The 13,926-nt window shown below is 39.3% G+C and overlaps 1 protein-coding gene across 1 annotated transcript; it reads left to right on the plus strand.

The window, feature by feature from the left end:
- Positions 1–968: 968 nt before the first annotated feature.
- On the plus strand, positions 969–2,160 carry LOC122069996 (ethylene-responsive transcription factor ERF109). The gene has a single exon (XM_042634099.1). The coding sequence runs from the start codon at positions 1,095–1,097 to the stop codon at positions 1,971–1,973; it is 879 nt and encodes a 292-aa protein (XP_042490033.1). The 5' UTR covers positions 969–1,094; the 3' UTR covers positions 1,974–2,160.
- Positions 2,161–13,926: the final 11,766 nt, after the last annotated feature.

A 13,926-nucleotide genomic window follows, 5' to 3' on the forward strand; every position in this document is an offset into this window, starting at 1 on the left:
GTCGCAGAGAGAGGGTTGTGAGAAGGGAGAGAATCTTTCAAGCTTGCAATGAGCGAGCTTCGTGAGTAGTACGAAACCTTCGCAGAGCAAACACGCGAGCTTTGTGAAGAGGAACCTTGCTACCTAGGGTTTTCTCCTCCCAGAGCTGCACACTGGTTCAAACCCAATGAGAGCGTCGGACAGAGAGACTAAGGGGGAGATTCATTCGTGAGCTTCAACCAATGGTAGTTTTCACTTGTGAGCAAGAGAGATGCAGCGAGAGGGTTGAGAGAGAGAGATGCACATCAACGAGGGAAACCCAACTTTTACATGTTTTGAAATTCAAATTTCAAAACTTATTCTAAACCTTACTGTTTGGGTGAACCGGTTCGAGTCATCCACAATTGTAAACCGATTTTGGTAACCTCAACCAATCCTCTTAATCCTGACCGTTGATGATACACCATCCATGTATCGCTCGCTGCACCTAACAAAACATGAAACAGCAGAGATCAGAACAATAGAGGATTTCTATCCTTCATTTCTTGATTTCCAGACAAAACCTGAATATGATATCTACATCTGATAGTCGTGATTTTTTTGTTGCGGCCTTTTCGTTGGGACCAGTTCGGATATGATTGGTATTTGGGATGTCAGGTTTTGTTCCATCTCTATGCCTTCTCGGAAGTCCTGTAACCTATAACTAGTCACATCAAGAGGGTCTCCGTGAATCCGTCCGTTGAGGAGTCCAGGACGTAAGCACTTAAGTCAGTGCTCGGTGCTCAGTTTCCCTAAGGATCGCTGGACCCCACTAACACCATACAGTCTCACGTTTCATTGTCCACGTGCCAGGCAAATGAATTAAAAAAGGCCAAATTAAGCCAGGTAACTTCCCCAACCCGTGTTTGAACTGTGTTGACCTGAATGCCAGGTAGTTCTCTCTCTCTCTTCCCCCAGTACGCGTCCCAAACTATAAAAGCCCCCGATGCCAGTCATCCCATCCCCGTCTCCTCTCCTCAACTCCTTAGCAATAAACAAAACTGAAAACTCCGTCTGACCCCTCTCTCTCTCTCTCTCTCTCTCTCTCTTTTCCCCTTGCAGAACAACGAGAAGTGATGATTAAAGAAATGGATAGAAACTGGAAGAAGCTCAAACAGGAATTCGAACCCCAATTCTCTCCTTTGACTCACGAACAGGAAGCTTCAATCATCGTCTCCGCTCTCAAGCACGTCATTTCTGGTGGCAGCTCCGTGGACGGCGATGACATTGTTCAAAATTTCCTACTTCCACCACTGGTTAGCTCATCCGCTGCTTCTCCGGTCATCATTAAATCAAGCCCTGAACTTGAACAAGAACAGATGATACCTCTGCCACTCCCAGAAGCTGACAAATGTGGGTTATGCGAGATAGATGGCTGCCTAGGTTGCAATCTCTTCGGAGTATCGACACAACCTGAGAAGAAAAAGGGTCGGAAAAAGAATAATAAGAAGAATTATCGAGGCGTTCGACAGAGGCCTTGGGGCAAATGGGCGGCGGAGATTAGGGACCCTCACCGCGCAGTCCGCGTTTGGCTTGGAACCTTCGATACTGCGGAAGACGCTGCTATGGCTTACGATAAAGCCGCCATTAAGTTCCGTGGTGCCCGTGCGAAGCTCAATTTCCCATTCCCTGATTACCAGAACTCAGAACCCCATAACCAATCACCGCAACATCACCAGGAGGAACGACCCAAATCAGTAGTACTGGAGGAACAGAGGAAGCCAAACAAGAACGACGACAGCGACGTCTCGGCCAATCTCGCTTTGCCCACGCACACGGTGGCTGGAACCACAAGCGGGATCAAAAGGGATAGAGATTTAAGGGACATGGAATTAGAAGAGGACGCACTACTACAGAGTTGGATCATCTCCGGCGAATTGCCCACTCCAACTGTACCTTCACCGCCGGCGACATTCGATGTTTCCCAATTGGGTTTTTATCCTTCAGGATTTTAACCTCAATTTAGACTATCCATCTCTCTCATGTTTTTTTTAAAGAGAGCCAACTTACTCTATTAGTTGATTTAATCATTCCTTAATCGAACTTTCTAGTTTGTAATTTGTAAAGAGAAAGAAATTTTTTTGTAAAAATAAAAATATAGATTCTTAATCTAATCTGGATTGAAGGCTGCCAATGATAAAATGAGGAGTCGCGTTTTGCACGTGGGAGGGTGGGTCCATGGGGAGTAGTTTATTAGTTATAGTGGATTTATGATTCCTTTCCTTCTTCAGTTAATCGTACGTAAGCAGGTGGAAATACCAGTCTGCGACTGAAGGACCGCGTACGGCATACTAGTTTTGTGGGACCCATCTCTTGGCAGGATGGGCGTCTTTTCCTCGTGAATTCCCCGGCGGCGATTTAAAAGGAATACGGAGTAATCAATAAACCTGAAAACGTCCAGACCTGACCTTCACCCTGACCCAACCCCATTCTGAACGCAAACTTGGGCGGGTAATGCTGGCCAGGTTGGCGGACTTGGGTCGTGGGTGTGCGACCCATGAACATATGAAAGAATCCAACGCGGCCCAAGCCCGCTAGAACGACGGTGATGCTGACCATCATGTGACAGCCTGGAGTCTTGAAGGACGTGGAAGAACCATGAAATGTTCTTTCATTTAATTGACTATTGAGTTGAAAAGTGAAATTTCTACCAAAAAAAAAAAAGGGTTGAGAAGTGAAAAAAAAAACTGGTCTGGTCTGGGAACTCCGCTTACAAATTGGGCCATAGGTAGAAAGGGCCCCACCCGATTCACTTTTGTCACTTCTAGTGGTGGTCTAACACAGCGAGGTCACAGATGGGAAGTGGGAACGCTTTTACGTCTTTAATGGAATTAAAACATTTAAATCACGTTTTTAATTTTAAAGCATTAAACCCTTTCGTTTGACTCATAATTTATTAATTTAATACAATTGTTTACTGTCTTATGTTAAATTAGCATGTTTCAATATTTCTCCGAACGAGTAAGAACAGTGTCAAATCACGGATAACTTAATTAATGCCCCGGATAGCTTGATGTAGTATAAATATACGCTGCCTGCGTGTGGCAAGTTAATGGGTGCACTAATGTAAGTATAAAATCGAGCATCTTATAAGGAGTTCAGATCTTCTTTCACTTGACTGTACCTTCTGACTCCATCTCACACCATCCATGGTGTGTGGAATATGATTGAAGGATACATCGGGCTGGAGGGGAACGAATTCACACACAATGAAACTAGTTTGTGGTATGCAAACCGTGCGTCCAATCTTTTCCCATGCCTTTTGTACAAAAGAAAAACCATGTCATTGAAATCATGCCCCGGAGAGGGTCAAACAAAGATATATTATTGTATCTTTTAGAAAATGTTGTACACACTTCAGGTTCTCTCTCTCTCTCTCTCCTTCAACATGTGAACCCTTTATATACGAGTCATGAGGTACTTTCTCTCGTGGGTGTATTGGTTTGGCATAAAAAAAAAAAAAAAAAAAAATGGCGGCAATACATGCAAGCTGAGTATAGATCTCTCCTATGCCTTTTATAATAAAAAGAGCTATTGTACCTTAAAAAATAATAATAAGAAGAAGAAGAAAAATAAGTGCTAGTGCCATTGATATCATCATATTCCTCCTTTAGTTTCAAAAACCATCATTCTTAAGTTGATTTCCCCCCTCTTTTCATGGGACTATAGCTATTTTTTCAGGTCAGCTTGTCAATTGAGATCTCCTTCACAACACGTATATTTTTATCATTTGACATGTTTAATGTAACTAAGATTTTTCGGTAAAGTAAAATTCAAGGTCTTTTACTCATATGTCAAATTTTAATTCAAGTAAAATTCAACTGCATGGCAAAATAAAAATTTTTCAAAATACAATGGAAATTTTGAAAAGAAAAAAAAATAGATGATTAAAAATATAAGGGAAATCAATACCCTATGGTAGGGGTGTCAAGTGGTCGGGCCAGGCCTGTATTGGTCAGGCCTAATCTAGCTCGGTCAATTTCAAGGGCCACATCGTGAACGCGCGTTTAGCTAAACGGGCTTAGCTAGGACAGACATGGTATGGTTGATAATCGGGTCGATTGGTCTCGGGCTCTAATCGGGCTATCATAAATGGGCTTTGATCGGGCCTTAATCGGGCTATAAACATTTTAAACTTTAAACGGGCTTTAAATGCACCCTCTTTAAAATTGGTCTCTTAAATATGCTTGAAGTGGAATATCAATAAAATGAGGCAAATATGGGCATAGCAAAGAAATCCCATAGTTAAAATGGATTAAGCCAAAGATGGGCAAAACAACTAAGTTACTAAGGCATTCGGTCTTTAACGCACGGAACTCAAAATCAATTAAATTATGTCTACACAACCCAAGTTTAGCAAGTTCATCAATTAAACTATACCTGAAAAAGATGAATGTCAATATAACAATCACCACCATCTCAACTGTACATATCACATAGCATTGGCACTAAATACAAATATTATTAAAAGAAAAATATACAAGTGGCATTAAAGGGGTCGAGCTAGGTCGGGCTAAGTCGGACTTCTACATGTGTCGGGCCAATCGGGCACCCATCGGGCTACGTGGTTGCATCATGTATTATCTGTTTATAAACATGTCGGGCTTGAACCCAACACATTTATTAACTGAGCCAGTTTAGGTCGGGCCATAAACGTGTCAGGCTCAATCGAGCTTACCGGTGCGGATCTAGAATTGACACCTGGAGATGGTCAATTCATGATGAAGGATTATTATACCTTTTGAAAAATGATGTATAGGCTGCCGATACTCTCTCTCTCTCTCTCTCTCTCTCTCTCTCTTTCTCTCTTTTGTATACAAAGCATTAGTCACTCCCTCCCGTGCACTCATTTGCTTGTTTTCTAATACATATTGGCAGGTTGTAGATCTCTCCTCCGGTAACTTTTGAACTAAAAAGATCCAATGTCATTAAAATTACCACATGCATGTGGCTTCCCTAGTTTCTAATCGATAATATTAAGTTTTTGTTCCCCTGCTCCAACCCCACCCCCCACCCCCCATCCCCCATCGCCATCCCCATCCCCATCTTTTTCATGCAATTAGTTTCTTAGGGCAGCTTGTCAAGAGAGATTTCCTTGATAGCACATCTATTTTTTGCAACATGACATATCCAATATAGCCAAATTATGTGAATCGGAGGAACACAAGTTCCTTTGTTCATATATCAAGTTTCAACCCAATGAGAGTTGATCACATGGTAAAATAACGTTTTATGAAATCTAGTGAAAAAAAAAAAAAATTACCTATAATTGTTTCACTTCCCTTTCAATAAATTCTTCATACAACCAAATATAGCCTTAAAGATAATGAGATACATTATCAGTCGATTTAAATTTTATCACCCTTTACTTTCTTTCCAGTTTATATTAAGGAAGGAAAAAACGAAATTCACGTGAAAAATAAAATACATTTTTTAGCTTAATCTAATTCTACCACGTGTCAATGTTGGCTATTGCCAGCTGTACACCGATAAAAAAAATTCATAATCTGGATTGAACACTGTCTTTTTTTTTTTTTATAGAAGATTGAACACTGTCGATTATAAAAATTAAGAGCCGCATTTTGCACGTGGGGATCTAAGGATGTGACCGTGGGAGTAGTAGTTTATTAGTTATAGTGGATTTACGATTCCCCTCCCGCAAGCGAAGTGCGACTGTGCGTGTGAGACAGACCACCGCGTCTTAATAGTTTTGTGGGACCCATCTCTTGGAAGAATGGCGGCTTCCCCGTGAATTCCTCGGCGACTTAAAAGCAAAACCTCTTGAGGTCTGACCCTGACCACCAACCTATCGTTGTGAACGTAAACTTGGGCCCGTGATGCTGGCCAGTCTGGGTCGAGGGTGACGGTGTGGGACCTGTGAAAAGATCAGAAGAGAATCCAACGCGGTCCAAGTCCCTCCTGTTTTAGTGGCATACACGAAGCTCTAGAAGACTAAAACACCCCACCCCGGTGGCCATGACTGTCATGGGACAGCCTTGCGGTCCAGTCTGGGAACTCGGTTACAAAAGCGAGGGCCCCATCCAATCCCTAGATTTTTTGAACGATTTATCGTTTTTTAGACGTGTTTGATAGTCAAGGACAGAAAAGAAAAGAAAAAAGAAAGGAAAAATGAGTCTGGAAGAAAAAAAAAAAAAAAAAAAAAAAAAAAAGAAAAAAAAATGAAATGATGAGAAAATAAAAAGATTATGTATATTTGGTAATCAAGAAAAGAAAAAAATTCAAAAAAATTTAAAATTTAGGAGAGAGATAGACACATAAGAAATCATTATTTTTTGTCTTTTGTTTTTTTTCATATTTTCGCATGTTTTCTTGTGCTTTTTGTAAGAAAAATTTTGGGGGAACAAAAGAAAACTTCACAACTCCTAAGAGGAATTTTGAATTTCAAAAGATGAATCTTCTTTAGGTGAAGACATATAAAGTGGAAAAAAAAAATACTTCACCCAAGAAAAAAGTACAAAAAACTGTACTTTTTTCTTTTCTTCTCTTGATTACCAAACACAACTTTATGGAATTATAGGCCGTAGGACTGGATAAAACTATGCAGTCTTAGCTTGAGAATGTTAAGAGGTTATTTTGATTGTTTGACTTAATGATGTCAAGAGGTTATTTTGATTGTTTGACCATTAAGTCATAATATTTGTTTCTTATTGTTGAATCTTTTTCATAAAATTAAAACACTTAAATCATATCTTTAATTTTAAAACATTAATTCAATTGTTTATTGTTTCATATTTAATTAACATGATTCAATATTCTCCTTTCACGAAACAACAATTTCAAATCACGGATAACTTAATTTATGCCATGGATAGCCTCAAACTAAGGTAAAGTATTAATATACCTTTTGGGAGAGGGACGGATAGGCAACACTGGTCACGTGCCGTTAGCTAGGTAGCAGTATCCATAAGAGTGCAAGATTAGCCATCATTCAAGAGTGGTAGGGATCCTTCAGACACAGAATATACTAGCTTGTTGTATGCGAATGGTGTGCTCAACCTTTTCCAAGCCTTTTATACTAAAGAGAAACTGTCATTGAAGTCATGCCCCCAAGAGTGTCAAACAAAGATGTCAATATTATTATATCTTTTGGGAATTGATATATGTACACACTATCTAGTCTCTCTCTCTCTCTATCCTTGATCATATGGATCCCCTGTATATGAATGATGAAGTATTTTCTTCCGTGGGTTCACTAGTTTGACATAAGATGCCAATACATGCAGGCTGAGTGTAGAATTGTAGATCCCTCCCTGTATACCTTTTATACTGAAAAGAACTAGTGTCACTACAAAAAAAAAAAAAAAAAAAAGGGTCAATAGGGGCGGTTTATTTTACCGACCTCTAAAAAGAAAGAATTAGGGCGGTTTTATTAACTCGCTCCTAAAAAGTATGCATTAGGGATGGTATTTAAAATTCTACTAAACCTAGTGATGGTAGCTTCGGCTTGTGAAGCTGGCACCTAGGGGAGGAGATCGTGGGATCAAACCATGTCGTACGCATTATGTGAGTGTGTGTGTGTGTATGTGTGTGTTTTTTTATTTATTCTGTATCTACCCGTGGGTTACCCAGATGGTTAGGGCGAACTAGGGATTGTTTGGATTAGACGCAGTCTGAAGTTCGCGTGTAACCAGGCCCAGACACCTTTGCTTAGCAAAAAAAAAAAGCAGGCTTTTTAGTGGCGATTTTATAACCTCTCCAAATAGAACTATTGCCATCTTTAGTGGATGTAAAAAAAAAATCCCTAAACTATATTAGACATTTTCTAAAACACAATATTCCACATTAGGGGTTGTGTTGTTCTGCCCCTATATGCTATTTTGAGGGGTAAATTTCTAAAGCGCCCCTAAGAAAAGTGGCGTTAGAAACCGCCTCTAAAGGGCCCTTTTTTTATTTTATTTTTGATAGTGTGTCATTGAAATCATCACACTGGATTGCTCCTTTAGTTTCAAACCATCATTCTTAAGATAATGTTTCAAGAAACGTGTTTTTGTCATTTCTATGTACAGCAGAAACGAAACAAAAAGTGTTTGATAAAACTATTTTATTTCACTTGTTTTTCAGAAATTGAAATTGAAATTTCTACCTATTTATGTTCAAGAAACGGCCTAGGCGAAACAAGTAGAGCCGTTTCTGAAAACGACTCATGATCATTCTTTCGCTGATTACTATCAACTTCCACAAACATGACTTATCAAACACCTTCAATTTCGTTTCTGTTTCTAGAAACGAAAATTTATGTTTTTACCATTTTTTGAAACAGAAACAGCAGAAACGTTATCAAACGGGCCCTAAACTTTCTCCAATATAGGGTGGTTCTAGTTCTTTTCTGTTCGACCTTCAACTATTCCAATTATTTTAAAACTATGAAACAACAAATATAAGAAACAAGCCCAATCATTAGGCTTTGTTCTACTCCCATAAATCCATATTTTTCACCAAATTTGTTTTTCTAATTTTTTTTTTTATTATGTGAACGGTATTATTCAAAATTTTCTTCAAACGAGAATGTTTATTCACAAATAAATATATTTATGCCTCAACAGTGTCAGATCCATTATGTACTATTATAATTCAAATCCACAATAGCTTTCTTAGAATCTCTCCCTAATTATATATACTCCACGACCTTTCACTGTTTCACATGGATTATTTTAATTATTATTATTTTTAAATATAAAGAACATATTATAATAATTCATGTGAACAGGCACGCTGTATTGTACACCTTAGTCTTAGTCAGGAAGCCTTTTCCCATTTTTATATATGGGCGTAACTTGGTTGTGTGGCTCCTGCATCAATGAGAGCATGTGTAAGGGCATCAACAAGGATGCAGTTTTGTAATTTTATAGGGGGTGGGAACGTAATTTCAAACCATTCAATGTCTCTCAGCGCTAGGTCCACTCGACTAGGTAGTCTTCTTTTCCCTATATATATGAGGCAATAAAACGGTTCCTAGTCACATCGCTACTGCATTGACGTGCAGGCCAATGAGAGGGCAGGCACAAGTAAAGACTATAGTGCACGGTTTAGGGATCAGACAATCTTTTCAAACCCGGTTAGTGTGGGCGTAGAGGAGTGTGTGTTTTTTTTTGGGGGGGAGGGTACTCTAGCACTCTAGCTCTCTCTCTCTCTCTCTCTCTCTCTCTCTCTCTCTCTCTCTCTCGATTTTCACATAAAATGACCATCCTCGGTAGATTTATACCTACCTAATACAGTTATATTCCACTCTGCAAGTCTTTTATTTATTTTATTTATTTTTTGCTGCCAGTTCCACTCTGCAAGTCATCATCAAAGGTGTTAATAGAACAATAAGAAACAAAAATAGAAACATTAAAAAACTCCTTATTACGTCCTTGGAATCAAGACAATTCATTAAGTGTTTTCAACCTTGCATCTATGATTAATTTCGAATTTAATTTAATTAATTATCACTTTCCTATTTTGAATTGACTCATTTCAAAAAATTTCAAACGACAATGTAGGCTAAATTAACTTATTCTCTCTAAGGTCAAATAGAAGAAGTACTATTAGTGTACTATTAGATTAAAATAAACTGATGTATTTGAAATCATAATTTAAACAACAATCCTAATTTAAATGTAGGCAAAAGTTTTCTACAATGTTAGAGTGAGGAACTATACCAATGAGGATGGGAAAGGAATTCTTTTAGTAGGAAGCCCACATTTTGTCTAAGGATAAAGATTAATATGAATCTTATGACTCATTATGTGAGAGGGTATGAAAGCAATCCCCAGTCCGGTGTTGTGAACATCTTTCACTCTTCAAATATTTTCATATCAATTGATTAATTCCTAAACCACATCTTCTTGATTTATCTTTCGATCCTTCATTATTATCAATTAAATCTGATAAAAAATCTGATCTTTCATCGGATGTGTGTGAAGCTCTTAAAACTAATTTTGATGCTGCAGTTTCCTACATGGCCCCCATAGGAAAAAATCCCTTCATAATCCTATCATCTATCACGTGGTGGATTTGGTGGAACCCAAACTTTGTGGGTGGGTAGGGCCAGTGTCTTTTGTTCATATATTTTGAACCTAAATAGAGTTAATCATGTGATAAGATAAAGCTTTACAATTCATATGTAAAAAGTTAGAAAAGGAGTGGATGACTGAAAAAGATAAAAGAAAATGCTAAACATGGAGGCCATGTGATTTAATTTGTTTCTAAGTTTGAGATATGAGTGATCCAGACCATACCTTACCTATTATGTTGAAAAACTTTGATTCAAAGTTCTCATAAAATCTTACAACCTTAATCTTTAAACCATGAATCCCAAACCTTCAATCGAATGATATTGCCAAAGATGAAATATTCCAAATATTTATAATTTTTCTTTTTCGTACTGTAATAATGCTAAATCCAATGGGGCGAATACAACATTGATTGGCCATCATCTCATCATTATACCTATATTACGGACTTTTGCTTCGAGCATAATTCTGACTATGTCCCTAGACAAATTTTGTTGATACATCATTGGATAGTACTCTGGAAAGCATTTCTAGTGATATATAATTCGTCGAAATTTAACAATTGAATCTTCTAGAATCATTGTCCAAAATTCAGTATAGGTGGCGATGAAACCCAACCGACCTTAGGGTTTTTCTAGGCCTTCTTGAAGCTTCCACATCTACTTGGGAGAACCAGTCGGGTCACCATGTCTCCCCCTGGTGGTGCCACTAATTTTAAATGCTTAAAATTCCCCTGCTTCGTGAATCTTTATAAATAGAGGCCTAATTCTTCATAACTTAATACCCAGTACATTTCAATACACCTGAGTTCTAGAGAAGATCTATAATCTAGAGAAAAAGTTCTTCGGAGCCCAATTTCTTAGGGCCTGTTTGTTTAGAGTGGGACCTACATGTTTGTGAGATAAAAGATAAGGGAAGTAAAGGTGAGGTAAAGTTAAAAGTTCCCATATCTTTCCCTTTTTCCTATTTTTATATTTGTTTGGTTGAAGGAAAGAGATGGAGAGAAGGAAATATAAAGAACGAAAGAGAGCACATAGTTGGCATCATCAAGATCAGATTGGTTGAAGATGCCTAGCTACCGGAACTAAAACAGTTGAAGATGAAGAGCTACTGGAGCATACAGTCGGATCAAAATCAACTGTGGTGAGAGAATCTGGCGAAGGCTGGCGGAGACACCCTTGGATCGCGACACGTGGACGGCTAGATGAGAGACGAAGTAGGGAAACTTGAATATGGCAAAACGTGTCTACCATTGCCCCCTTTTCTTCTTCTCCTCCTTCGCTTTCTCTATTTCTATGCAACACAACACACGGAGGAGGGCTATTTCCTCTACCTAGAAAGGCAATCGAAGAAATCGGCGATGGATTCTCCATCCTGGAAGCAAAAGAAGAAGTGGCTGAAGTGCTCATGGGTGTGTTTAATGGCTTTCATCCGCTACTTTACTTCAAAATTTCCGAAATCCTGTTCCCTAATTCTGCATTCTTCCCTAACCTCAATGATTCGATTTCTGGGGAAGTACTTGTGATTTCGCTAAGGGTGGAGTGAGTATGATGGTAGGGTGAAATGCAGAAGTAGACCTTCTAGTTGTGGGGGCGGCCATCGTTGGAGATGAGGAGGCGGATGTGTTTGCCGGCAATGTGGGCTCGGTTGAAGCTGTGAGGGGTGAGAGGGATTTGATTGTCTGGGGTGGTGGTGTAGGCAACGTTGTCTAGTTTGTGTTGGCTCTCTCCGTGCCCTACCAGTATTATTCTCTTGGGTAGCATATGGTCCTACGATGGTAGATTCTCTATGTCCTCTTCTCTCTCTTCTTTCTTTCTTCTCTTCTCTTCTCTCTTGACTATGATCTCAACAAAGAGAGCAAAGGAGGGAGAAGAAGAAGAAAAGGGGGAAATGGTAGACGCGTTTGGCCAAATTCAAGTTTCCCTGCTTTGTCTCTCATTTGGCTTGTGATACCCTACATTCTAAACCTGGTCTAATTACCCGGTTGGTTTGGTTTGGTTTGGCCTTGCAGGACTTGACCCCGAGCGAGCCAAGTCGGGTACCCTATGGAACATGATGGCAAAGGTGACTCTAAACTTGGGTTGGCCAGACAAGTCAGAGTCGGTGCCTAATGAAGTTCACGTGCCCAAGCCATGCACTTGCACATATCCCCGGGCCATGTACGCACAATAAAGGTACGTAGCCGTATATTATGTCAAGTACGCATTTTAGGTTGACTACCATGTGTGAAATACATGTCGGGGCCATGCCCCATTGAAATCCTCATTACTCAGCTAAGTTTTAGTCTACTGGTGGGTGGTCATAGGTGGGTCGAACCCACTAGTGTGACCTCCCACTCTGGTCATTAGATATTTTGACCCAGGTATAAATAGCATTTATAATCCTCTATTTCCCCTCATTTATCGTTTTACACGGTGGATGAGAAAGTAAAGAAGAGAGAGAAAAAGAAAGAAGGAGAAGGGAAGAAGGAAGAAGAAAAAAGGGAAGAAAATACTTGTTGTGCGTCGCCGAGGTTAAATCTTTTGATTTCGACGCCGGATTAGCGATTCTTATCTCGAGACCTACAATTTTAGGTGAGTAAAGATTATATTTCTTAAACCTTCATGAAACCCTAAGTGAAATCCTATGATTTGGGGTAAAAATCTTTTAGATCATATTAATCCCTCTTGAGAATATGAATCTAAGGTTTAATAAAGGAACCTACTTTGTTTATGAAGGTTTTGGAGGAAGAAATAGCAAGATTTGAGAAGCATTAGTTGATCTCTTGAGCTAGAGAAGAAGTTTGGGGTTTTGAGGTGTTCTTGAGCAAAGAGATAAGATCCATGCTTAAGACTTTGGATCGACCCTAGATCTGGGTTAGGATCATGATATGAGATCTTAGATTTGTGGAAAATGAGGTTGAATCGACCCCTCGTGGTTTTCCCAAGGTGGGATGAAGAATGGGAGTGAATAGTAAAATCTCGATTCTGTGTGGTGGGTGCCTGAAAATGATTAGTCCCAACAATCCAGAGCTTGCCTATCCTAGATGGGCTACTGGCTTGACTAGCGAGCAAGACCGGTGGGCACCTGGCCCACCACTCCTGGCCCGTCGATCCAGGCAGGGTCCCTAGATCGAGCGATGAGCAATGACTAGTGGGCACGTGGCCCACCACTCCTAGCCCATCGGTCCAAGCAGAGTCCCAAGGTCTAGCGACGAGCAAGGACTGGTGGATGCCTTGCCCGTCGGTTGACCCATCAATCTAACTTTTCGGGTTCCGATTGGGTCGAAATTTGTCGGGCAACCTCCTTTGATGATTTTAAATATGTTAGGATCATCGTACTCCATTGATCTTGAACCTAAAATGGAGTTATACTAAACTTGACTTCATTTATGATAGGTTATACTAAAAACTAGCATCATCGCATGCCAGATCTTCTTCGTACCAAGGGTGATGATTGTACACAATTAGGTAAGTGGGAAGAAGACATTGACTTTATTTTGGGAGTGTTTTTACATCATTCCATAATTATTGTAGACTAGCCATGTTAATGAAAAAGAAAATGTCAGCTAATCGGCTGTCGGCTTCTATTCTCGATCACATCCTTCCCCACACCCTTACTCAACAATTGGCCTTCCTTCATGCCTGCTGGCTTAGGTGCGATATTGCTATTGCATTTGGTCTCTTTCACGCTGTGTGCTTTATTGCCCCCACCCATCGCCATGATCAACTTGCCTTAAACGCCGCAAAAATGAAATTTTCTAATATAAATTGACAATAGATGATAAAAAAAAAAAAAAAAAAAAAAAAAAAAAAAAAAAAAAAAAAAAAAAAAAAAAAAAAAAACCTATACATATATTATTGTCTTTCTAACAAGTACCATAATCTTACATAAAAAATAAAAAGTGTTGCAA

This window comes from Macadamia integrifolia, unplaced genomic scaffold (assembly GCF_013358625.1).
Source record: "Macadamia integrifolia cultivar HAES 741 unplaced genomic scaffold, SCU_Mint_v3 scaffold798, whole genome shotgun sequence".
NCBI lineage: Eukaryota > Viridiplantae > Streptophyta > Magnoliopsida > Proteales > Proteaceae > Macadamia > Macadamia integrifolia.

Coding starts and splice junctions, on each gene's coding strand:
- LOC122069996 (XM_042634099.1), top strand. CDS start 1,095: ATGATTAAAGAAATGGATAGAAACTGGAAGAAGCTCAAACAGGAATTC.